The sequence below is a fragment of the Parambassis ranga genome, chromosome 22 (assembly GCF_900634625.1).
Source record: "Parambassis ranga chromosome 22, fParRan2.1, whole genome shotgun sequence".
In the NCBI taxonomy this organism is placed as follows: domain Eukaryota; kingdom Metazoa; phylum Chordata; class Actinopteri; family Ambassidae; genus Parambassis; species Parambassis ranga.
Window position 1 is genome coordinate 20,430,925 of NC_041042.1, and position 27,754 is coordinate 20,458,678.

The 27,754-nt window shown below is 40.8% G+C and overlaps 1 protein-coding gene across 2 annotated transcripts in view; it reads left to right on the forward strand.

Annotated features, from left to right (window-relative positions):
• The window catches only part of hhipl1 (HHIP-like 1), a 29,475-nt gene extending 4,520 nt beyond the window's left edge, over window positions 1-24,955 (forward strand). The window contains exons 2-9 of one of the 2 annotated variants that reach the window (XM_028395714.1): window positions 8,766-9,412; window positions 9,586-9,729; window positions 9,902-10,230; window positions 19,409-19,535; window positions 20,753-20,898; window positions 20,988-21,069; window positions 23,638-23,720; window positions 24,092-24,955. In XM_028395714.1, coding sequence (XP_028251515.1) covers window positions 8,766-9,412; window positions 9,586-9,729; window positions 9,902-10,230; window positions 19,409-19,535; window positions 20,753-20,898; window positions 20,988-21,069; window positions 23,638-23,720; window positions 24,092-24,651 — 2,118 coding nt within the window. In that variant the 3' untranslated portion in view covers window positions 24,652-24,955. The remainder of the gene's footprint in view (window positions 1-8,765; window positions 9,413-9,585; window positions 9,730-9,901; window positions 10,231-19,408; window positions 19,536-20,752; window positions 20,899-20,987; window positions 21,070-23,637; window positions 23,721-24,091) is intronic. The other variant, XM_028395715.1, reaches the window with a different exon arrangement.
• Window positions 24,956-27,754: the final 2,799 nt, after the last annotated feature.

Genomic DNA, 27,754 nt, shown 5'->3' on the forward strand with positions numbered 1-27,754 from the left:
GTGCTCAAAAAAATAAAGGGAACACTATAATAACACATCCTAAGTCTCAATAGGAGAAATATTCAAGCTGAAAATCTTCATTCATTACATAGTGGAATACTATGTTGAGAAAAAAAAATAACATAAAAATTATTAATGTAAATGAAAATTTTTAACCCATAGAGGTCTGGATCTGGAACCATACTCCAAATGAATGTGGAAAATCACATTACAGGCTGATCCAACTTGAGTGGAAGTTCCTCAAGACAAGTCAGAATGAGGCTCAGTAGTGTGTGTGTGGCCTCCACGTGCCTGTATGACCTCCCTACAACACTTAGACATGCTCCTGATGAGGCGGTGGATGTTGTCCTAAGGGATCTTCTCCCAGACCTGAATTAAAGCATCAGTCCACTCCTGGGCAGTCTGTGGTGTTGGTGGATGGAACAAGACATGATGTCCCAGATGTGCTTGATTGGATTCAGGTCTGGGGAACGGGCAGGCCAGTCCATAGCATCAATGCCTTCATCATGTAGGAACTGCTGACACACTTCAGCCACATGTGGCCTAGCATTGTCATGCATCAGAAGGAACCCAGGGCCCACTGCACCAGCATATGGTCTCACAATGGGTCTGAGGATCTCATCCTGGTACCTAATGGCAGTCAGTATACCTCTGGCTAGCACATGGAAAGGATCACATGGAGAAAATGCCTCCCCACACCAAACCGGTCATGCTGGAGGATATTGCAGGCAATAGAACGTTCTCCACGGCGTCTCCAGACTCTGTCACATCTGTCACATGTGCTCAGTGTGAACCTGCTCCCATCAGTGAAGAGCACAGGGCTCCAATGGTGAACCTGCCAATCTTGCCAATCACCCTGCACGGTGTTGGGCAGTTAGCACAAGCCCCACTTGTGGAGGTCAAGCCCTCATACCACCCTCATGGAGTCTGTTTCTGACAGTTTGAGCAGAAACATGCATATTATTGGCCTGCTGTAGGTCATGTTGCAGGGTTCTGGCAGGGTTCCTCCTGTTCCTCCTTGCACATAGGAGGAGGTAGCAGTCCTGCTGCTGGGTTGTTGCCCTCCTACGGCCCCCTCCATGTCTCCTGTTGTACTGGCCTGTCTTCCTCCTGATCTCCTATTTTTTTGAGCAGTGTATTAACTACACACCAGTCAATTGCTTGGTTTGTTTACATTAAACATAACTCAAAACTGTTTTTTTTTTCAAACATTACTAATTGAATAGTCAAAAGTCATCAACATCCTGAACTAACCAGAAACATGGTTTATATGTTGTTGTAAACCTCAGTGGGTGGGTCTGGGTAAAACTTACAAACAATAGCACTAAATGTTTCCATAATGTACCTGTGATGATCTGGCTGACTGAGCCAGGTGTGTCTAATGACTGGCTAATGACTATGAGACTGCCGGAGGGGGACTGGTTGACAGCCCTTTGTTCTTGCTGTGAGTATGTGCACACTTCCTGGGAATGGATGGAAGCACTTCATTGTATGTGGTAGAAAGATGATGTCTGAGACCACTACCTCTGCTTAACATAGATGGCTTCTTTGAATCCTATTTCAAACCACCTTTCCTCTTTGTCTAGAGTGTGAACATTGTTGTCCTCAAAGGAGTGTCCTTTCTTTTTGAGGTAGGTAGGTAGCTGAGTCTTGTCCTGAGGAGGTGGCTCTTCTGTGCTGAGCCATTCTTCTGTGGGGTGGTTGTTTAGTTTCTCCAATGTAGCGCATTCCTCACTGCACTAGACAGCATATATCACATTGGGCAGCAGTGGCTCAGTGGTAGAGCAGGGTTGTCCAATAACCGGAAGGTTTGTGGTTCAATCCCAACTCCTAGTCATTGTTGTGTGTCCTTGGGCAAGGCACTTTACCTGCATTGCCTCCAGTGAACTCACTGGTGTGTGGCGCTCTTTGCTGCCTTAAGCAATTTCCCCATTGTGGGACTAATAAAGGTTTCTTAATTTAATTCCTGTGTTTCTCCCTGGGAGTTTTATCCTTCGGGTGAACCAGTCTCTGTCTCAGTGTTGTCATCGGTGTGAAACGGACTGGGATGTCGTGGTCATTGAAGATCCTACAGAGTTTCTCTAATACTCCTGACGCATATGGAATGGAGATGTTCTTTCTCCGTTGGTTGTTGTCCTTCTTGTTGTTGTTAGTAGTTCTTGTTTTTTGTGGCTTTGATGAGTGCCCAGTTGGGGTAGCCACAAGTTTTCAGGGATTTCCTGATGTGATGTTGTTCCTTTTTTTCCCTCTGAGCTGGTTGGTACAGTTTGTGCTCTCTGCTGCAGGGTCCTGATGACTCCCAGTTTGTGTTCCATAGTTTGTATAGTTGGCGTGTGTGTATGTATAGTCTGCGTGTGTGTAAGAGAGAGAAAGAGAGAGGACAGCAGCATGGAGTGCAGCCAAGGTGAGTCTTTTAAGACTCAAGATGATATAATTATGTGTGTGTGACTATGAGGAATCTCTGAGGACTATATAAGAGTCTGTAGGCCATCAGATCATTGTACAGAGGCAACTTGGGCAAGCTACCCATCTTCCACCTTGACAACAAAGTATAAGTAGACACCCCCAAATGCTTCCTTTGGTGTCAATATCAGACGTTGTGGGAGTTCCATTTAAGTCTATCGGGTTACCCACCTCATCAGAAAATGACGAAAAAAGGGTACCTAAGGCGGCTGCATGTGACGCCAAGAGACACTGACCACTGACACTGTCAGGCTGTTGACGCAGTGGGAGTGAGAATGTGTTGCCTGGTCACACGTGCAAGAAGAACACAACTTCTGCGGTTCAGAGGAAGAGCCAGAGCTGAGATCGTATTTAGTTTCTAGGCACAAGCCAAAAGTTTGGTGCTGCCGTATAAGCCTTACATTTATAATTTTAATTCATTATTTGCTTTAGGAAAAACTTGGCAGCGGAAAACATGACCGGCAGGTTTTTAGTTTACTGGACAAAATTTTTTATTATCAGAATTTATAGTTTAAAATGATAAATGATATGCAGGATATATAAAAATGATATCAAAGCATATCAATTAGAATCTTTTTAATGAAAGCAAGCTATAGGCTGTATCAAATAGTGCCATCAATTGACACCCATGCATAATTTCTAATATAAATATTGCACAAGGCTGCACTCTTTTAACATGATAAACTAGCAAAAACAAACAAAACAGTTAAAACTTTTAACAGAACCTGTGTTGGATGAATGAATTAATGAATCTGTTTTCGAATTGTATAATTGTATAATTAGTCATTTTAACAATGTTTTATTACTTTTTCGATGACACCCCAACAAAGCTTTAAACAATAAATTCCACCCCAACAAACAACACTCTGATTACAGTCACATCACAGCACCTATTAAAATATAATCTGCAGATTAAAACCATTTACATGCCCTCTGGACCGCCTTCCCTCACCCCCAAACCCACAACCACTCAATCAGTCTGCTCATTACAACTGTCAAAAACCTCTCTCTCCAAACTGGCCATGTCTCACCCTCCCTAAAACTGCCCTTATCAGGCCCCACCTCAAAAAACCCACACTAGATCGTGAAGTCCTCTCTAACTACAGACCAATCTCAAACCTCCTGTTCCTCTCCAAGATTTTAATAAAAAGTTTCTGCTTAACTCCACAAACATCTCATCATCACATCACATAATCTCTTTAATGTGCTTGCGTGGAAACGAGTGCAACCTGTTACAAAGTTCCCGACTTTCCTTATGGTTTTCTATTGTTTTTATTATTTCATCTGAGTTATTTTTATTTATTACTTTAGGACAGCGTTTCCTCTTCTCTGCCACATGCCAACAGTAAAGTTGTAGGACTCTTGGTGTTTTTGTTTGTCGTTACACAACTTTTGTCCCAGCTGTCTGCATTATTTAGACCTGAAGCTGGTGTGACGGATTAACTGGTGCCAGAATTAACTGGTTGCCGCCTATGTGTGATACAGATGTAACGTAGGCATGTCACTGCAGGACCCATTTTTTACAAACCAGGAAGTAAACATCGAGAGTTCTTCTTCCATAAAATCCAGTTACAGATCGATGAGTACAGTCCCAGGATCTTGAGCTTCTGAATAATCTTCATAGGCACTATGGTGTCGAATGCTGAGCTGTAATTAACAAACAGCAGTCTCACATATGTGTCTTTTTGCTCCAGGTGGGAGGGCAGTGTGCAAAGTCAGGGTGATGGTGTTTGACTAGGTGCTCAAAGCACTTCATGATGGTAGAGGCTAGTGCAATTGGCCGGTAGTCAGACATGTAGTGGGGGATTTCTTGGAAATGGGGATAGTTGTGGTAGCATGTGGGGACTGTTGCTTGCTGCAGAGAGAAGGTGAAGATGGATGTGAGGACCACTGCCAGCTGGTCAGCACGAGCTTTGAGGACCCGTCATGCGACAGGCAGGAATGACTTCCTGTGTCTCTCAGTGGTGCGTCGTGGGAGTTGGAGTCTGTTGCCGAACGAGCTCCTGTAGCTGGTCAGCACAGTGTGGAGCGGGTGGGAGGGACAGTCCAGTATAGTCTTTACTTTGGACAACATCCTCCTCTGAAACACCCCTGTCAGAGAGTCCAGTTCCTCTCCCACAACATGGCCGGCCTTCCAGAGGCGACTCTGGCCCTTCCTGTAAACGGTGTCCATGTTCTTACTCCAGTTCAGTTTGTGGTCCAAGTACATTCCCAGGTATTTGTACTCCTCCACCACCTCCACACTGACCCCTTTGATGCTGGTAGGGGTCACTGGAGCCTTTGTCCTCATCAGATCCACCACTAGTTCCTTTGTCTTTGTCACATTGAGCAGTAGGTGGTTGCTCTCGCTCCATGTGACAAAGTTATCCACCACGGACCTGTACTCCCTCTCATCACCACCAGTAATACATCCAACCACTGTAGAATCACCAGAGAATTTGTGGAGGTGGCAGGTCTCTGTGCAGTAGTCTGGGGTGTAGAGAGTGAAGAGGAAGGGATTGAGGACGGTCCCCTGTGGAGCCCCAGTGTTGCTGATCAGTCTGTCTGACATACAGCTCTGTAGGCGTACATACTGTGGTATGCCAGATAGCCAGATAGTCCACCATCCAGGACACCAGTGGGGCATCCACCTGCATCGCTGTCAGCTTCTCAGCCAACAGGGCCAGCCTGATGGTATCAAAAGCACTTGAAAAATTAAAAAAAATTAAAAAACAAGATTCTCACAGTGCTTGCTGGCTTATCCAGGTGGGTGTAGACTCTTTAGCAGGAAGATGACAGCGTCCTCCACTCGTAGGTAGGCTGGTAGGCGAATTGGAGGTGATGAAGAATTGGTTGGACCATGGGCTGGAGCTGTTCCAGGATGAGTCTTTCCAGAGTCTTCATAAAGTGTGACGTCAGAGCCACGGGCCTGTAGTCCTTCAAGTCACTGGGACGCAGCGTCTTTGGAACAGGAATGAGGTATGTTGTCTTCCACATGACTCTCTGAAGACTCAGGTTGAGGACATGATGAAGTACACCACTTAGCTGGGGGGCACAGGCTTTCAGGACCCTGGGGCTCACGCCATCAGGGCCTGCAGCTTTGCCTATGTGGAGTTTCTGCAGCTGTCTTCTCACCTGCTCTGTGTTGAAGGTGATCAGTGGAGGTGGGGAACCAGTAATTCCCAGGTGATGACTGTCAGCCGAGGGAGCTGAGGACGAGGTGCGAGCAGGGCCATCTGGCTGAGCTGTGGGGGAAGAGAGGGCGGGTGAAGTGGCTGGTCGTTGTCGCTCAGCTGCTGAAGTCATTAGCAGGGTGAACTGGGGTCACTGTATCAAATCTGTTAAAAAACTGATTTAGCTCATTGGCCCTTTCCACACTGCCATTAACTCCACCACTGCTGCTCGACCTGTAAACAGTGATGGTTCTTATGCCACTCCACACCTCTCTCGTGTTGTTTTGCTGAAGTTTCCACTCCAGCTTCCTCCTGTTCTTCTCCTTGGCCTCCCTGATTTTTATTCTCATGTCCTTCTGTGTAGCTCGCACCTCCTCCCGGTCGCCCGCTCTGAATGCCTTCTTTTTTCTGTTTAAAATGGCTTTAATGTCCTTAGTTACCCATGGCTTGTTATTGGGGTAACAATTTACTGTCCTAACTGGAACGACACTGTCCACACAGAAGTTTATGTATCCAGTAATGCACTCTGTGATCCCATCAATGTCCTGGCTGTGGGGTTCACAGAGTGCCTGCCAGTCGGTCACTTCGAAGCAGTCCTGAAGTGTCGCATTTGCCTCGGCTGTCCATCTCCTTACAGTCTTTGAAGTTGCGGGCAGATGCTTAACACGAGGCACATAGCATCGTTACACCGACCGAAGTGTGTAACGACGAACAAAAACACCAAAAAATCCTATAACTTTCCTGTTGGCGTGTGGCAGGGAAGAGGAAACGTTGTCCTACATTAAAAAGTCAGAATAAGTAGAGTAAAGTAATAAAAAGATAGAAAATCTGTAAAGTTAGGAGCATCTGTAACAGGCTACACACGTTTCCCACACACGCGCACTACTTTTTAAGGGTTCTCCTCATGTCGGCCATCATCAGGATCAGGGTGTGCCCTTCAGGGTTCTCAGGCAAGACATTTGGGCCCTCTCAAGGCCTTCAGGTAAAAGTAGATGCCCGTGCATGGAGTTTGGCATGAACATTACTGTTAATCTAGGGCTTTTGGTTTGGGAAGACCCTGATGGTGACCCTTGGAATGATGTTATCATGCAGCAGGAGATATATGCTGACTCTGTGTCAGTGTATTCATTGCTGTCACTGTCAGCAGCATCAGAGAAACACAAGTTGATGGTAGTAGGGCATGCAAGCCCTTTTGAAGTCTTCCACAACAATAATGGCTGCCTCAGGATGAGCCTTCCAGTAATTATTTCAAACAGTCCATCAAGTGCACACGTTCACGTTTTTTGATTTTTCAAGTGCGTTTGACACCATCAGGCCAGCTTTGCTGGCTGAGCAGCTGACAGCGATGCAGGTGGATGCCCTACTAGTGTCCAGGATCTGACTGGCAGACCACAGTATGTACGCCTACAGTGCTCTATGTCAGACAGATTGGTCAGAATCACACCAGAGCTCCACAGGGGACCATCCTCTCTCTCTTCCTCTTCACTCTCTAAACACAGACTTCAACTACTGCACAGAGACCTGCCACCTCCAGAAATCCTCTGAAGACTCTGCAGTGGTTGGATGTATCACTGGTGATGATGAGAGGGAGTACAGGGCCGTGGTGGATAACTCTGTCACTGGGAGTGAGAGCAACAACCTACAGTTCAATGTGACAAAGACAAAGGAACTGGTGGTGGATCTGAGGAGCATCGAAGGGGTCAGTGTGGAGGTAGTGGAGGAGTACAAGTACTTGGGGGTATACTTGGACCACAAACTGGACGGACTGTGCAATAACGCGGACACTGTTTACAGGAAGGGCCAGAGTGACCTCTATTTTTCAAGACAATTGAGGTCCTTCAACATCTGCAGGACAATGCTGAGGATGTTCTATAAGTCTGTATGCTGTCTGCTGGGGCAGCAGTCTGAGGGTGAGGGACATCAACAAAGTCGACAGAAACATCAAGAAGGCACACGTTCAACAACAGACTCCAACTCCTACACTGCACCTCAGAGAGACACAGGGAATCATTCCTGCCTGTAGCCATTAAACTACAGAACACTGAACTGTAACAGTCACACAGCGATTGTACATACAGACATATATACTTGTTCTTGTATATTCTTGTATATCATGCTCTTTACCATGTAAAGGTGTGTCTTAATATGTTTCTTTACATAAAAATCAGGTAGATGTTACTTGGATATTTACTTTGATGTGTTATATTTCAACTCATTTCCATCTTCTGATTTCTTGTTGGGATCTTGTATTCTGTAACAAAAACAACTTCCCCTCTGGCTCCCTATCCCTCCTCACTGCTGCATTTGATACTGTAGATCACCATATTCTTCTCCACAACAAGTAAAATGTATTATTATTATAATAAATACATTATTTTTTTTCCTTGCTTGCTAAATGACGGAATGTAATGGAATTGATCATCACCAAACATCAGGAAGCCCAGACACGACTTAAAAAAGATGTGCAAATGATGGGGGTGGAATTATATTAAAAAAAATTTTAAAAAATTTTACAGTTACACAGTCAAGTTACAGTTACACAGTCCAAAGTACATACCTCAGTACTCACTGTTTCATTAAACCTAACAGGTCAAAGATAGGACAGAGGAAAATGAAAAAAAAAAGAAAACTGACATGCAGAACACATTTTTTACTGACAGAATGGATGTTGTGTGGTAGCTTTATGGTTAGATAACAATCTAACTATCTCACTAAGGGAAGCCTTTACACTGTGCTAGGGTGAACCCAAATATGTTCTCTCAACTTTGACTAGACCAAAGTGCTTCATTAAGCATACGAGTTGTGCTACAATGCCAAGCAAACGCTGCCCCCTTTTACCTTGTCACAGTAAAATACTCCATGTAAGACTTGGCTGCTACTGGTTTAAAAATTTTTATTTTTGTATCCTTATTACTGTTATAAATGTAATAGAAATAGTAAGAAGGAAGCAAGACAATTCAGTCCTTAGCTACTTTCACCAGTACAGAAAAACTGTTAAAATCACCTGCACATGGTAAAAAAAAAATGAAAATGTAAATGTCATTGGCTAATTTTGTCATTGATTTTTCAACTATGTGGATTATCTATTGTTATTTACCGATAAATCTTTGTATCTGTTTATCCCTTTTCACTATCTGTCTGTTACCTCAGGAGTGCTCTCCCTTTGCCGCTCACCTCTTTGATGCTGAGGACCCAAACACCCCAGTCAGGACCATACCTGGCCTCTGTCCTGACTACTGCTCCCACTTTTGGAAGAAGTGTCACTTCACTATTCCTTTCTTGTCTGATGACCTCTATATAGAGAATGTAAGAGAAGATCAGACCCGTCTTTGCCAGTACCTGCAGCTGGATGACATGGACTATTGCTATCCTTATTTGCTTAGTAACCAGAAGCTCAACCAAAACTTGGGCCACGTTCAGTCAAATTCAGATGGATGTCTGCAGCTGTGTCTGGAAGAAGTTGCCAATGGGCTGAGGAATCCTCTAGCCATGGTCCATGCAAATGATGGCACACATCGGTTTTTTGTTGGAGAACAAGTGGGCTTGGTGTGGGTTTTTCTTCCAGATCGATCGAAACTAGAGATACCGTTTTTAAACATTACCAAGACGGTGCTAACATCATCATGGGAAGGTGATGAGAGAGGCTTTTTGGGACTCGCCTTTCATCCAAAATACAAGTACAATGGGAAGCTGTATGTGTACTACTCAGTGGAGATTGGTTTTAATGAGAAGATCAGGATCAGTGAGTTTCATGTATCAGCCACTGACATAAATGTGGTGGATCACACATCTGAGCGGTAGGTATGGATTCTATTTTAGATTAGCAAAGAACAACACCTTTTTATTTACGTAATGTGAAGTGTTTATAATTTTGTATCCTTTTTAAATTAGACTCCCTATTGAAACGTGTATAAATATATATATTTAGTATAGACTAAATGCATCCGTTTCCTCTGTCTATTATTTGTAGAGTTGTTTTAGAGGTTGATGAACCGGCATCCAACCACAATGGAGGGCAGCTGCTTTTCGCAGATGATGGCTACTTGTACATTTTCACAGGTGATGGTGGAATGGCAGGTGACCCATTTGGAAAGTATGGGAATGCTCAGAACAAGTAAGAAAGCCATTTAGATAGTTTCTAATTATCTAAAGTAAAACGAAACAATTTTGGAAAATGCAAAGTTGAAACAATAAAAAATAATTGCATTTGTCTATGCAAATGAGAATGATGAATGGTGCTTTATAACATTTTTCTTTCCTTTTTACACTCTTAACATTTGTTATAGATCAGTTCTTTTAGGTAAAGTTCTTCGTATTGATGTGGATGACAATGAGAGAGGTCCCTTGTACAGAATCCCTCCAGACAACCCCTTTGTACATGAGCAGGGAGCACGGCCTGAGATTTATGCCTATGGAGTCCGCAATATGTGGAGATGCTCAGTGGATAGAGGTGACCCTTGGACAAAAGAAGGCAAAGGGCGCATATTCTGTGGGGATGTAGGCCAGAACAAGTATGAGGAAATTGACATTGTTGAGAAGGGTCGAAATTATGGCTGGAGAGCAAAGGAAGGCTTCTCCTGCTATGACAAGAAGCTGTGCACCAATGAATCACTAGGTAAGCCTGATACATCAGTTTCATGTTTACCTGCTACACTGTAAATTTTCAATATTATTAAAGGTAGCGTAGGAGATCTTAAAAAATCAGTGAGAAACAGCCAGTATTTGAAAATACACACCCACCTTCTTCTCGCTGACCTCACTATAGTGACGCCTCCTAATCACAAGGACGCACATTACGTGTTCACAAAGGACGAGCACAGCAACCTGCATCAGCCGGAACTCATTCACAGGTGAAAAAACAAGTAACATTATCATAACAAATATAAACAACAAATGTGGCAGTTATTGCAAGCTAGATTTGCCAAGCGAAAATGTTAGCATATGAATATATGCATAATACATATGAATATATATATATATATATTCATAATTCATATGCTAACATTGAATGTTCGCATGTTAGCATATGAATATATATGAATGTTAGCATATGAATACACATATATATATATATATATATATATATATATATATATATATATATATATATATATATATATATTCAATGTTAGCATATGAATACATATATATATATATATATATATATATATATATATATATATATATATTCATATGCTAACATTTTCGCTTGGCAAATCTAGCTTGCAATAACTGCCACATTTGTTGTTTATATTTGTTATGATAATGTTACTTGTTTTTTCACCTGTGAATGACTGCCACAGCAGTCATGTAAAGCTAAAATCACCATGTCTTTGCTTTGAGTGTTGAATCCTCAACACGTGTGTTCCTAGAGTTTGTGTTATTGACGAACTCCTGTAAAGCTAATCAATAAGAGTAGCGATGCTACACAGCCAGTTAGCACAGAATGTATGAATCTTTAGTGCATTTCCTGGTGTTTATGTTGTAACTGCTAGTGCATTTTTTGTCCACTAGGTGGACAAGCCACAGTTTTCGCTCACAGTTTACGTAGGCTACAATTTACAGAATTATTATTATTATTTTTTATTATTTATTTAGTAACATAGTTGTTTGATTTTATTCGGTGTATTATTGGTTATTGTTTATAAACATTATTTGTATAAAAAAAAATGTTGTAATATGTATCCACGGATGGACCGAAAGCGGCTAACAAGAGGTGCTATGCGGCTGTCTACTGAGGGAAGTACCACGATTGGACTTAACGCTTCTTAATGGCAAAAGCAGCTACTTGACAAGTAACGGTTAGGCAAAAAAGCACTCAAGTTCGTGTCTTGGAAGTAATGCAATTTTTTTATTTTTAAATGTAAGTGTTTAAGATTTTGAAAGTTAATTATTTTAAGTCTTTTAAGTATAGGCTATTTTTCCACCTTACATATTTAATATTGCATTGTTTGTATTTAAAGTGTCCTGCAGTCAAATTTGCAACCTTTGTTACATTTTTTCTTTTGATATTCCTACAAGTCAATGTGTTATATTTTAGTACTACATGTAGGCTATTACAAGAGAGCTTAAAATAGCTGTTTACATCACCACTTAAAGTCACTCTTTCTAGATAACTTATACATCACTCAGTAGTCCTCTGCATAGATCAGACAGGGATATGAGTACAGTGCAATTCGCCAGAGAAGTCAGTTATGTAGTGCCTAATGTACAAGAAGATGTCAATGTGGAGCAAGCTACCATACAGCAACAAGCTATAAGTGAGCAAATTCAACAATCTCCAGTAGGGACAGATAGGCACCCTCAAGACATCTGGCGAAGCCAGCGTACATGCAAGCATACTGAAAAGGGAAAATCCCTACAAGATGCCAAACTGAAGACTCTGATCAAGCATTTTGTCAACTTGGTATTTTCCACTTAGGTCCCATTAACTCCTATTATAATACTACATTTTTTAATATCATAACTATAACAACATATAACCATGCATTTCTTGATGTAAGGGTTTCATTTTTGAAAATGAGTAGAAAAGTAGTAGAAAAGTAGTAGTAGGAAGTAGAAAATGTCAAATTTAACTATTTTTTTCAAAAATGAAACCCTTACATCAAGAAATGCATGGTTATATGTTGTTATAGCTATGATATTAAAAAATGTAGTATTATAATAGGTGTTAATGGGACCTCAGTGGAAAATACCATTTTAAACTGCTGCTACACAAAAACTAATAATGCATCAAACTCAATATTTTGGCTAATCTTTGACATATCCATGACAGATTTAAAAATAATGCCTCAGCCACCTAACTTTTGTTTTGTGGAAAATAACTCATTTTTTGTGTTTTCTTCATAAAAAATTACTGTGACATCAAGTAATCAAACTGGCATTTAAAGGGTTAAATTCCTCAAAATGATTTAATGTTTGGTAGTTTTGAGCAGGGCTGAAGTTTAACATATTTATGCAGAAAATAGTAAGAAAAAATATTAATCTGTTAATTTTTTATAGCAGTTTTTTGGAAGTGGACGTTTTTGTCCCCTAATGACACAAAAGGGTAGCAATTTTTTAAACTGCTGCTACACAAAAACTAATAATGCATCAAACTCAATATTTTGGCTAATCTTTGACATATCCATGACAGATTTAAAAATAATGCCTCAGCCACCTAACTTTTGTTTTGTGGAAAATAACTCATTTTTTGTGTTTTCTTCATAAAAAATTACTGTGACATCAAGTAATCAAACTGGCATTTAAAGGGTTAAATTCCTCAAAATGATTTAATGTTTGGTAGTTTTGAGCAGGGCTGAAGTTTAACATATTTATGCAGAAAATAGTAAGAAAAAATATTAATCTGTTAATTTTTTATAGCAGTTTTTTGGAAGTGGACGTTTTTGTCCCCTAATGACACAAAAGGGTAGCAATTTTTTAAACTGCTGCTACACAAAAACTAATAATGCATCAAACTCAATATTTTGGCTAATCTTTGACATATCCATGACAGATTTAAAAATAATGCCTCAGCCACGTAACTTTTGTTTTGTGGAAAATAACTCATTTTTTGTGTTTTCTTCATAAAAAATTACTGTGACATCAAGTAATCAAACTGGCATTTAAAGGGTTAAATTCCTCAAAATGATTTAATGTTTGGTAGTTTTGAGCAGGGCTGAAGTTGTTTAACATATTTATGCAGAAAAAAGTAAGAAAAAATATTAATCTGTTAATTTTTTATAGCAGTTTTTGGGAAGTGGACGTTTTTGTCCCCTAATGACAGGTAGTAAATTAAAGTGACGCCTGAGGGTTAATTACTGAAGCGTGAGCACCATCAATGCAATTCAATCTATCAGCCACATTTATGAAGAAATACGAATCACTGAACCTGAAATTGAGAAAATGAGAAAGTGTGATGTATGCTGTGCCATAACCAGAACTGCCAATGAGAAATGCAAATAAAAGAGCTCAGAAAGTACCACTATCAAAATTAGAGGAGAAGAGAAAGGAAGTGGTTCCATCTATCAACCAAGTCTTCCTGTTAATCTCTCTCAGCCATTCATGCCTTCTCAAGCCACAGCTCCCACAAGTCAGCCAGAATTGCATGCAATCCTATCACCTCACTGCTAGCCTTAAAGCCAACAGAACTAGATGGCAGGCAAACTGATAAAGAGAAGCCAAAAAGAAACCACACCTTAAGTGGCAAAACATTTACCACTAGTTCCAGTGAGAAGACAAGTACCATGTGTGCATTTTGTAAGAAACCATGGCACACACTTCACAAATGTCGAAAGTTTATAGAAAGGCCAGTTGAAGAGAGAGTGAATTTTGCACAGAATGAGAAGTTGTGCTTTGGTTGTATGAACTTGGTCATAACTCCAAAGACTGTGCTTCCAGAAGTGTCTGTGACCACTGCCAAAAACCTCACCCAACATGCCTACATCAAGACAGAGAGAAAAGAGAGAATGAACAGACAAAAAGGGGTGATCAACAGCAGCTGAAAGTGAATCAAAAAGCAGAAAGAGCATCTGATTCACAGGAACAAGAGTCCAGACCAGTGACATCCAATACAGTTGTGCGACAAAAAGGCAGCAGTTGTACCTCCTCAGTCATTCCAGTCTATGTGTCCACTGTGGACCAGAGAAAGAGAAGACTGTGTATGCCTTGCTCGACACACAAAGCGACACCCTGAAAGACACAGCTGAAATGCTGAATGTTAAGACAGAGCCAGTTATACTAAAGATTTTCACAATCACATCCAAAACAAAGATTGTATCCAGTCAGAAGTTAAATGGCTTACAAGTGAGAGGCATGAATTCTGAAACAATAGTTAAACTGCCAACAACTTACACCAGAGATTACATAACTGCTAACAGATCCCATATCCCTACATGCAAGACAGCAGAGAACTGGCCCGATCTGAAACATCTGAGAGAAGAAATGGCTCCTGAACTGGACTGTAAAGTTGGATTGTTGATTGGCTATAACTGTCCTCAAGCTTTACTGCCTATAAATGTAGTCAGTGGTAAAGAAGACCAGCCATTTGCACAAAGGTCTGTGTTAGGATGGAGCATCATTGACTACTTTCATCTATGAAGATGAAATAGGTGTAAGTCATCGAAATATTATGAAGCAAGTCCTCCCAGCTGTAGAAGCCTGTCACAACCTCAAAAGTGAAGTACACTTTGTGAACAAGAACAAAGTTAAGGAAGTGATCACACCAGCTGAGATAATGAAGGTCTTTGAAGCAGCAACAAGATATGTTGTTCTTGGCGACGCTAAAGGAAGGCATAAAACAAAAGGAGGATGGCCATTATGAGCTGCCACTGCCTTTTAAAGAAGGAAGACCAAACTTACCAAATAACAAACCTTGTGCAGAACATAGACTAAAATGTCTGGAGAGGCGTCTGAAGAAAGATGACTGCTACTGTAAGGACTACATAGCATTCATGCAGGATGTAATAGAAGGACACCTCCTTCTATTACATCCTGCATGAATGCAGTTATGCTGAAATAGTTCCAGAGATGGAAATAAGCAATCAACCTGTATGGTATACTCCTCACCATGGCATTTGCCACCCCCAAAAACCAGACAAGATCCGTGTGGTGTTTGATTGCTCAGCAAGATTTCAAAATACAATATAATACAATATAATAGAAGGAGGTGATGCTGAAATAGTTCCAGAGATGGAAATAAGGAATCAACCTGTATGGTATACTCCTCACCATGGCATTTGCCACCCCCAAAAACCAGACAAGATCCGTGTGGTGTTTGATTGCTCAGCAAGATTTCAAAATACATCTCTGAATGAGCATCTACTGACTGGACCTGACCTCACAAACACCCTTGTAGGGGTTTTATGTAGATTTATGAAGGGACATGTAGCCTTTATGTGTGATGTGGAGCGCATGTTCCATCAGTTTCATGTCACTGCAAAGGATCAGGACTACTTTCAATTCCTGTGGTGGGAAGAAGGTAACATGGAAGAGCCACCATCTGTATTCCGTATGAAGGTTCTCTCCTGGATGTGCAAACTTTGGTTTTAAGCATTCATTTTGCCACACAAGGTGAAAAAAATTCAGCCAAGCAACCATCACGTTCTTACAGCATAATTTTTATGTTGATGATGGATTAGCAAGTGTGTATTTTGAAGAAGAGGTGATCCACCTTGTAAGGGAAGCAAGAGACCTCTGCCATACTGGGAATTTGCACCTACACAAGTTTATCAGCAACAACAAGAATGTGCTTGCCACAATCCCAAAAGAGGAATGTGTAGGAGGAGCAACTGATCTGGGCTTAGCCTTAGGAGAGCCAAAGATTGAGAGAGCCCTTGGGGTCCAGTGGTGTGTGACTTCAGACACATTTCACTTCAGAGTTACAGTAAAAGAGAATCCCTTCACTAGGAGAGGAGTCCTATCAACAGTGGCTACCCTCTTGGATTTGTTGCTCCCTACATTCTTGTTGGGAAAAGAATCCTACAAAGGATGTGCCAAGACCAGCTGGACTGGGATGAGCCACTTCCAGATGACCTCAGGCCACATTGGGAAGCCTGACTTCAAGACCTCTACAACCTGTCTTCAGTTAGGATATCATGTTGCTATGTGCCAGTAACTTTTAAGAATGTTTAACGATATGAACTACACCATTTTTCTGATGCCAGTACATCTGGCTATGGAGTGTGTGGAGTGTTTTCTCGGATGACTCTGCCATTGTGGGCTGTACCAGCAGAGGTCGGGAGGCGGAGTATATGAGTGTGGTGGACAGCTTTGTGGAGTGGTGCGGACAGAACCACCTGCAGCTGAATGTCACAAAGACAAGAGAGCTGGTGGTGGACTTCAGGAAGCACCAGACACTCCCTAACCCGGTCAGCATCAAGGGTACCAACGTGGACATTGTGGACAGCTACAAATACCTGGGTGTCCACATTGACCACAAACTGGACTGGTCCACAAACGCAGAGGCAATATACAGGAAGGGACAGAGTCGCCTGTATCTACTGAGGAGACTCAGGTCCTTTAACGTCTGCCAGACCATCCTGCAGATTTTACCACTCAGTGGTCTCCAGCGTCATCTTCTACGCTGTAGTGTGCTGGGGCAGCAGGATGAAGACGGCCGACACCAACAGACTCAACAAGCTCATTAGGAAGGCTGGCTCGGTGCTGGGAGTGGAGCTGGAGTCTGTGGTGGAGGTGACAGAGAGGAGGATACTGAGGAAACTCCTCAGTATTCGTAACAACACGTCTCACCCCCTGCACGACACACTGCTGTCCTACAGGAGCACATTCAGCGGTAGACTGAGACTACCGAGGAGCAGCACAGAACGCCACAGGAGGTCCTTCCTGCCAGTGGCCATCAGACTGTATAACTCCTCCCCTTTCTGTAGGGAGAAGCGCTAGATAATCATGTCAGGCATCACTGTCATTCCTATATTATGTTTACTTAGCACCTTACATCTCCATATTGTATCCATGTATCATATATTGTGCTCATACCGCGTACTGTACTCTTTTTGGATTATAGTGACACTTATACTCTGTACTTAACTGCATTTAATGTAACTTAATACCTCTGGCACAAGAATTTCCTTCGGGATTAATAAAGTTTTATCTTATCTTATCTTATATTATCTTATCTTATCATACCTCAAAGCCGAAACCAAGTCTCAAGAGGTCCACTGCACCCTTGTAATGGGTAAGGCAAGAGTTGGCCCAACAAAGGTAACAACCATCCTAAGACTGGAGCTCTCTGCTGCGGTGATAGCCACAAGAATTGCTACCTTCTCTAAGAAAGAGTTAGATATTGAAGAAATGCAATCCTTTTGGACCGACTCCAAAGGAAAGCTGCTGGAGAGTTTATATTACATGCAGTTTAAGAAGAAGCATTCGGGGATGAGATCAAGACCTTGAAACAAAAAAAGGAAATGAAAACTCAATCTAAGCCTCACAAACTGAGCTCATTCATTGATGAACATGACATCTTAAGAGTAAAGCTGGATCCATACTCCGCGAGAACAGAGAACTCCCTCCCCCTGCAGACGTTACTCCCACAAAATGACGTCATTTTTTTATCTCGGACCGCCCGTTGTGCAGCGATCTCGTGCACAGGGTCTGGGCAGAACTTTTTCTCTCAAGGCTGTGCATCAACCATGCTGTGATTGGTCGGATTGGTCCTGGAAGGAGAAACACGGTGCACAGAGGAGAGCGTCTGTCCAAAAGGTGGCAATAAAAATTAATCCCAGTATTGATCACGGTGTTACAGCGGCTCACGCACATTAAACACCGGGAGACGGGATGTATTGTTGCAGACAGTCATCCACACGTTCACAGAGTTGAACTCACACAGACCAGAGGCCTGCTACAGTCAGCTACACTGATCTTCTATCTATTGTCATGCTGTGCACCCTCTTCCCTGAACATTATCAGCTAGTTAGGCTCCTTTTTCCTTTTTTATAACAAATATTGCTAAACCAGCCTTTTCACAAGCAGGCCAAAGTGGTATGTTTATGTCTGATTTTTTGCTGTGTTTTTGTTGATATTATGTATGTGTATTCACTAATATTTGTATGTTACATTATCTTTATTGGTTCTACGGCGTTTGCTGATCATCGATCAAAATCTTTGTTGATCATTGCATTAATTACATTAGTAAAAAGACAATTGCCTTCGCTTTGTGACTACGACCGGAATACATGTTGTTTACAGAGCAGTCTGCTCCCTACAGATATTTAGCTACCTCACATCACCACATCATCACCTACCTGCTCTACTTTAGTCTGAACACCAATGATATACATGACTTGTTTAAGGACAATAAAGCTCTGTTTATTGACAATATATAAATGTTTATTGTTTACTAATTGACAGGTCAGAATTCAAATCCTGAGCCTGGAGCATTCCTATCACACGTTTGACGTTCACATGCTTCAAGTCCACGTACCTCTCTGGTGCGTGCAGAGCAGGAAGAGAGTGACAACCAGCCAATAGTCCGTGCAGGGTCCACCCGGATGACTGGCTGATGTTTTTAGTGTTTTATAGCTTCCACAGATGATTAATATTCTTTGTTTTAATGTGAAAATGTCTAACTAATGGGTTGCTATCGGATTGTAAAGAGTACATTAGTACTAATTAGCGTACTCTTTACAATATGCACTAAAAGTGCATCAGAATGAAATCTCCTACCCTACCTTTAATGTACTTTTTTTCATACAATTGCTTAGTTTACATAACATACATTGGCATTTACAGTGTCTTGTTAAAACACTTTGTGTAATTTCTTTGGGTGGTATAAACACAGCTGTGCCAATAGTATATTAATTGCCACTATGCAGAGACTGGGGTGATACTAAGCTTCTTAGATTTTTGATGCAGGATTAAATTATTTGTCACAAAAACATCCTCTAGTTTATCAGTTGATAAGATAAAATATCTGGTGTTGGAATCTCCCAATTTCTAACTCTTCTTTAAGGATATTAAATAGGATGTTAAAACTATCCTATCCTTCTTGATCATGGTGTTGCTAAGGCTTGCTGCCACTAGTGATTGCTACACCTGTCACCACCTGTTTTTTCAGCCACTACTATCTGACCATGGTACATACTGTGCCAGAGTTTGTCCTGCTGAAAAGCAGGAACTGGTTTCTTATTATTTTTCCTCAGGTTTCTGATTTATTTGGAATTCCCAGCTAGCCTTGGCATTCTTCCTTCCACTCAGTATGGAACTCTTATTTTTAGTTTACTTATGCTGTTAAAGATTATAAGTCTTGTGGAGTTTGTGTGTGTGTGTGTTTTACATATGACTTTTTTATTGATCAGATGATGTCCTGCCTATTTATGCGTATCCTCACAAGATGGGCAAGTCGGTGACTGGTGGCTATGTCTATCGTGGTTGTGAATACCCAAACCTGAATGGAATGTACATATTTGGAGACTTCATGAGTGGGTATGTTTAAATCTGGAATATTGATTAACTTATTTAACTTAATGCTTAAATGCTTAAAGTATGTATCAAGTTGTGGTAAGAACAGCACTAAAAGTAATTTGAGCAAACAATGAAAAATTGCTGTTTAATTGAAACCTGCAAGAAACTTTTGGTATCACTGTAGCTATAGGCGTGGGCGATATGGCAAAAATATCATATCACATTTTTTTAATGGTAAAATCACAATCACTGATCTGTCTGCATCAGATGTACAAATGTGTGCACAGAACTCCCCATGAGGCCCTCCCACTGCACACATACACACACACACACGTACAGGTTTTGAAGACGTTTAGCTGCTGAACATCAGCAGAAGCAGCAGTTTAGGTGAACCAAGGGTGTAGTTTTAGCATGGAGGGAGGTGACACGTCCCCACCAATGGCCAGCGACTAAACTGTCCCCACCAATAATTTGATCCCCTCAACAAAAAACAAAAAGATTTTCATTGGGTGCAGGAGGGGTTAAATTCCGTTCTTTTCTGGCATCCTAGAGTCAAGGGTCTCAGTGAGTACAGTCTCCATCGTGTTCTAATGGCACTTAGAAACTGTGGGAAACTGACAAGAAGAGGTCTGGCAGACACAAAGCCACAAGACAAGGACAACAGCTTCAAGCACACCTTAATAGTCGACTATATTAAGTTATAATCAACTTCTCTCCTCATTTTCAATTGTGAAGAGATAGTATTGTTATAAATAACATAAGAACAGAATAAATGAAATAACAGAAACTAACACAAAATAAATAGTGCTTTCATTTCAGAGTACAGTGAGATATAGACTGCCTAATTTTCAATAGAAAAAAATGGAATAATTGGGGTGTTCTAAAACTTTTGACTCGTAGTGTACTTCTCACTAAAGCCTAGCCTCCATTGGTATGCCCATGAGTTGGCAACTCAGTATTGCTGGTTGACATAAAATACTATATATTCAATTCAGTGCACCAGAAAATCTGAACAGGTTTAATCGTTGTTCTATAGTCATTTGACAATTGCTTGAAATTAATATACTTTCACTTGTTTGAAATAGCATATATAAAAGTTATGGAAAGAATATTTAATAGAGCCCATATTACTATATACTATATTGGTATTTTTATGTTCTTTAGAGTGGTTTTAAAAGTTGAAGAAACTTTTTAATGTCAATAACCCTGCTCATACTTCATCTTCACTTTTATTTCAGGCGTTTGATGAGTCTGCAAGAGAACAAAAACACAAGGAAATGGATATATAATGAGATCTGTATGGGGATTGGCCTGACCTGTTCCTTTCCTGGACTCATCAATCATTTTCACCAGTACATTATCTCCTTTGCTGAGGATGAATCTGGTAATGAATAAAACTCACAATCTCAGACCATCTTTTGTCTGTGGTGTTCTTTATGTCCTCCTATCTCTTTTTCTATTTTTTTTTTTCAGGTGAGCTGTATTTCATGTCTACAGGAATACCAAGTGCTACGTCACCTTCAGGAGTCATTTATAAAGTGGTGGATCCCTCAAGGTAGTTGATGCAATCATTGCTTTTATGGATTTTTTTTTGCCATCATTTCAATTAAAAAACACACTAAAACAAAATAAAGTGGAGGTCACTGATATAGATTTGACTTACCCGGTACACTACTAGACTTAGTAAAATTTCTTGAAGTAAGTGAAGGTTCTTGTCATCCAGGTCATTTTTATTCAATAGCTTGAATCAAGACAACTGGACTTGTACAGTTCCTTGAAGCTGCTTCGCTGGTTTATATATGTGTCACATATAAGATATGTTTTCCCACAAAACAGAATTGATGAAGCTGCTTGGAGAGGCAGCAAAACAAAAAACTCTACTCGTGTAGTTGCCTCACTTTAAGCTCTTGAATGAAAATGACCTGGATGACAAGAACCTTCACTTACTTCAAGAAATTTTACTAAGTCTAGTAGTGTAAGTCAAAAAGCACTGAGAGAGGGTTTCAAACATGAAGAACTGGACAGCACTGGGCCCTGACATGATCCACACCTACTGGCTGAAGAAGCTAACTGGCTCCCATGACCACCTGGCAGCTCAAATGAACCAGTTGCTAGTAGGTGGGACCCAGAGTGGCTAACTGAAGGCAGGACAGGTCCTGAAGGACCCCCAAAAGGGAGCAGTCCCCTCCAACTACCGGCCAATAACCTGCCTCTGCAGAACATAGAAGCTCCTGTCAGGCATCATAGCGGCTAAGATGAGTAAGCACATGGCTCAGTACATGAGCAGGGCCCAGAAAGGAATAGGTCACCAGGACACCAGCAAAACATCAACTACTGGTGAATAAAGCAGTCACTCGGGACTGTAAGACCAGACAGACCAACCTGTGCACTGCCTGGATTGACTACAAGAAAGCATACAACTCGATGCCACACACATGGATCCTGGAATGCCTGGAGCTGTACAACATCAATAACTAACCTAACCTAAGGACCTTTATAAGGAACTCAATGGGGCTGTGGAAAACAACCCTTGTGGCCAACCTCAAGCCAATTGCACAAGTCTCCATCAAGTGTGGCATCTACCAAGGAGATGTCTCCGCTGCTGTTCTGCATAGGCCTGAACCCCTTCAGCCAGCTCATCACCAAGATTGGCCTCGGTTACCGACTACGAAATGGAGCAACCATCAGCCACCTCCTGTACATGGATGACATCAAGCTGTATGCCAAGATTGAGTGAGACATCGACTCACCGATCCATACCAACAGGATATACAGCAATGACATTGGAATGTCATTCGGACTGGACAAGTGTGGTCAAATGATAACAAAGAGGAAGGAAGGAGGCCGGGGACTGGTGAGCATCAGAGCCACCATCCAAGATGAAACAGCAAAAATCCACAAGTACATCAGGAAGATGGCCCCAAGCGATGGAATACTTAGTGAATACCTCAGGCAACAGAAGCCCGATGCAGAGGAAGAGGAGCAAGAACCATCATGGCAGGACAAGCCCCTCCACGGAATGTACCACCGACAGATACAGGAAGTGGCTGATATCGAGAAGTCCTACCAGTGGCTGGAAAAAAGCTGGACTGAAAGACAGCACAGAGGCACTAATGATAGCCCCACAGGAACAGGCCCTGAGCACAAGATCGATAGCAGCTGGGGTCTACCACACCAGACAGGACCCCAGGTGCAGACTGTGCAAAGACCTGCAGCATCTACTACCACAGAAGAGCCGGTGCCATCCTCAAGCACCCCACTCACCTTCGACTTTTAATGTTCACTCCTCTGCCTTGTGGAAGGAGATATATGTACGTGTATAAGTGTGCAATGCAGAACCTCGAAACTGAAGAGCCCTTTCTTCCCCTGAACCATCAGGCTTTTAAATATTTTATGTAGAATGCAGCCTTGAACAACCTCATGCAGTTGTACCTCTTAATCTGTTCTTGGTGCACATACAAGATGTTTGCACAAATAAACTCACATCTGCACAATAAGACATTATTACTTATTATTATTATTATTATTATAAAATTATTAATATTAATAAAATTATTATTATTACTTCCTTAAGTGCATCTGACATTAAATGCTTGGAATCTTGAATGTCCATATTTCATTCAAGAGCACGGCAACTGGAATCGTTCGAATTCCTTAAGGCCCCTCCCTGAAGCTCAAAGCAGCTTTATCACATTTAACTGTTTGGTGGGAAATACAGGTTTATATGTCGTTGAGGACATCAGTGGCTGTTGATGAACTGAAGCCAAAGAAAGTCTTCAGTGACACAGTTTCTGGCTTTGACTACTGGCCTTGACCCTGGATTGTCATAGGGTTGGATATCAAACAAAATTGTTGCTACACACTACTGCGGCAGCTAGTGATGTAGTCAGGACATGCAGCTAAACATGTCATCACTGGCCAGACATTTTGGAGTCAGACATTGTTTTGGCATGACACAGACTCAATATTAACGCTACCCAATAATGTTATTTGAGCAGATTATTAGTAGTGCTTTGTTTAGTTATTGCTGATTGTGTGGCAACTGCAATTAATGTATTAATTCTTTAAAAAAAAAAAAACTTCTACTTTCTAATATCAGTTTTTGTTTTGTGTTGTTTTTCAGACGTGCTCCACCTAGGCAATGTCACTATGACCCCCTTCCTGTCAGAATAAGAAGTAATCCCATCAAATTTGTACCCCAGGAAAGTAAGTCTACCTACACAACTCTTCTCGCTGACATGTCCATTTCACACTTTCACATGTTCTGCAGGCTTTTTCGGACATCACCCGAGAAAGCTGGATGTAGGAGTCTTCTTAGTCACACCAAACAAGTAGAGTCTGCAGGACATTTTTTCAGTGTAATTTTTAATTTTCATAAAAAATAGTGGTTATTATTACCAAATAGTCATACTTCTCCAGCAACAACAAATCTGTATTTCTCTTAAAAGTGCCAGACATGGACTGCAGAAGACACTCTAGACATTTTCTGGACATTATGCATATGTGTGAAAATAATATTTAATTTTTTATACTATTTATTTTCTCATTTTATTACATTGTTTTCATAATTCTTTCAGTAGCGTTGACTGGTGTTGAGACACATAAGTCTGAGCCCCAAACAACAGAGTCCTATGACTGGTTCAAAGAACTTATTAATCATCTTGGTGAACTTGGAACAAACCTGACCACCCCTGTACCAACAACAACTACCAAACCACCTAAAAATTCAAGGCGGAAAGGCCGGCGCAGGAAGTACCAATACAGGCCAGGAAGTGCATCTGAGCTCCAAAGTGGAGCAGTGAGGCTAGCTGGAATTGAACGTGGCCACAGTGACCGTGGACGGGTGGAGATCTACATAAATGGGGAGTGGGGTACAATTTGTGATGATCTATGGTCCACTGAGAATGCTGGAGTGGTTTGCCGGCAGCTGGGATTTCAATATGCCCTGCAGGCAGTTAAGAACTCTGAGTTTGGTGAGGGGAAGGGTCTACGAATTCTTCTTGATGATGTTCAGTGTGAAGGGACAGAGTCCAGCCTGCTGCACTGCAAACATGCTGGTGTGGGCACACATAACTGTGCCCACTATGAAGATGCTGGAGTAATCTGTGGTAACTCTGACCATGTTGTAGAAGTTTAGGTTTGTAATCATGATAAACTGTCCTCTAAATGTAATACAATGCAAACAGATACAGAAAGATTGCTATCTCACAGTGGATATACTAAGCTACAGTCGAGGTTCATAAAAACCATGTCCTAAATGAAATTTAAAGCACATATTTTAGATACTGCGTAACATCTGGAATGCCTCAATGATCTAACGCTACTAACTTGAATGGTTGATGAATGTATGGTTACCTGTTTTTTGACATGTCAGTAAATGTTGTAATATAATCTGCCATATATTTCCTGATATGTTCAATAAAATGACATGTTTAGAATTATATAGCCCCGTGCTATATTTTCTTTTATTTATTTCTATGTAAGAATAATATTCAAGTAAGAATAACTGTTTAAAGATGTTTTGTATGCAATTTGCCACATGTATGTGTATGCATTTTTTATATTTCAAATGCTTGTGCTAATTTTATTTGTGTATTCTGTTTTGTAATTTTGTTGGTTGCTATGTGGCTATTGTGCTATGTGTTAACGATGAACCTGAAGTTGGGGGGAGAAGTGAGGAAGAAGGACTCGAGTGGGCAGCTAGCCTCCACTATATTCTATAGAATCATACCTAATAATCAGGGCTCTCATACACACATTGCATTTCTCACCAAAGAAAGCAGAAGGTGTGGGAAGCATTAAAATATGGGGGGGACACCTTCTGTGGGTGGGTGGTGAAAAAAAGTATATTAGTATATTATCAAATATAATATAATAATATGAAGTAATTGTGATTTCCTTAACACAGGTTGTTAAACACCTATTTTACCTACAGAAGTAAACACTTAACTCAATGACTATTTCAGAGACAAAAGGCTGGCAAATCACCCTCATGTCCACCTGACTGAGTTTTCCCTGTCATGACTTACCTCAGCAATAGAACTTTCTCCACTGGCCCTACATGATAGCCCTGCCTCTGACTCACGCTCAGTACCAACCTCAAATATCAAGATTGTGCTTTACTTTTCAATTACAACCAATATAAGTGAGCTGAGACTACCTGTCGGCCATCTTCATCCTGCTGCCCCAGCACACTACAGTATAGAAGATGACGCTGGAGACCACCGAGTAAAACATCTGCAGCATTGTCATGGTCAGCAAGGTCCAGTTAAAGGACCTGATTTTGATTATTGCTAACTTATTTGGGGTTACTCAATAAATACTACTGGAATAAGTTCACAGAACTTTAAAAAAGTACACAACCACTCCAGTTTAAGTTAACCAAACTCAGATGTTTATTAGTTATTATTGAATGGAGGATTTGCAACATGAGTGAAAGTGGTTGGGGGAGTAAAAAAATGTATACAGAAATAAAAACAATGACTAAAATTACCTTAATTTAATACTGTCTTGATCATAACACTTCACAGATGAATTCAACTTTATAACCACACTTTCCCAGTGTCACTCAATGTGTCTATGAAATTCACCAAACACAAATAAAAGCATAAGATGCAAGACTGCAAGGCCTAGAGGTCCACTTCAGTCTGCATAGAATAGAATAGAATAGAATAGAATAGCATTATGAATTATACCTTGAAATTGTATAGTATTTTAGCATATAGTATATAAATTAAGTTTATTTTTAAATAAACTTTTTGAAACAATAGAATAACAGGACATCATCATTCTCAGCATTTATTTACTAAATTCTACTAAATTGTACCTCATCTATTTTTTTAAGTTAGGCTCACTTATACCCACAACTGCAGCTGATTTTTTAGTGTTCTGAACTGTATTTATCACATATTCACAAAATGAGCTTTTGTAGCTGAGATAATGCAGGTTTGGACACACCAACATATTTAGTTGTGATTCAGCTCATTTTAGCAATATTATGACTGAACTGAGCTGTTTTCATCATGTTTAGTGTATATTCACTCAGTTGCAACTGATTTTTTAGTGTTCTGACCTGTACTTATCACATATGCACAAAATGAGTTTCTCTCGCTGAGATAATGAACATTTGAACAAACCAACATGTTTAGTTATGTTACAGCTCATTTTATATTGAATTGAGATGTTTTCCACATATTTAGTGTACATTCACTCAGTTGCAGCTGATTTTTTAGTGTTCTGACCTGTATTTATCATATATGCAAAATGATTTTCTCTCGCTGAGATAATGCACATTTGGACACACCAACATATTTAGTTGCGTTGTAGCTCATTTTATATTGAATTGAGCTGTTTTCATCATATTTAGTGTATATTCACTCAGTTGCAGCTGATTTTATAGTGTTCTGACCTGTATTTATCACATATGCACAAAATGACTTTGTCTCCCTGAGATAATGAACATTTGGACACACCAACATATTTAGTTGTGTTTCATCTCATTTTATATTGAATTGAGCTGTTTTCCACATATTTAGTGTATATTCACTCAGCTGATTTTTTATAGTGTTCTGGCCTGTATTTATCACAAATGCACAAAATGAGTTTCTCTCGCTGAGATAATGAACATTTGGACACACAGACCAGTTGTGTTTCATCTCATTTTAGCAATATTATGACTGAATTGAGCTGTTTTCCACATATTTAGTGTACGTTGTTAGGGTTAAAATTCCTTGTTTCTTCTAATCACCTCCCAAGTTGGTTTATGAGGAAGCAGCGGATAAATTCTGGTCGCAAGATTACAATTTATTGAACAATGAGGCAGATTCTGAGTCACAGAGCTCTGAGTTGTTGCACACAAAGAACCAAACAACAACATTAGAACAGAACAACCAACAAGAACAAACAACCACGCAGCAACAACGAACAACGCAACAACAGGAAATGGAATTCACACATTGATATACCACATGGGCGTTCCACAGGGGCATCTACTGCCCCCCTGCAGACCCTGGGTCATACAGCGAATAGACTATTAGTGTTTATTCCCTAATAAGGTAAAGCTCCAATTCCTTAAATCTCATAGGTTGTGAGTCCGATCTAGGGATGACCATAACATTGGGCACTCAGGAGAAAAACACATTCCTTTAGAATCTGGCTTTTATCGGGTCAAAGGTGCTGCTGTCCTTAGTCTGAATTTATGACCTCTTATAAGAGCTCACAACAAATCTTCCTCGTCGTCG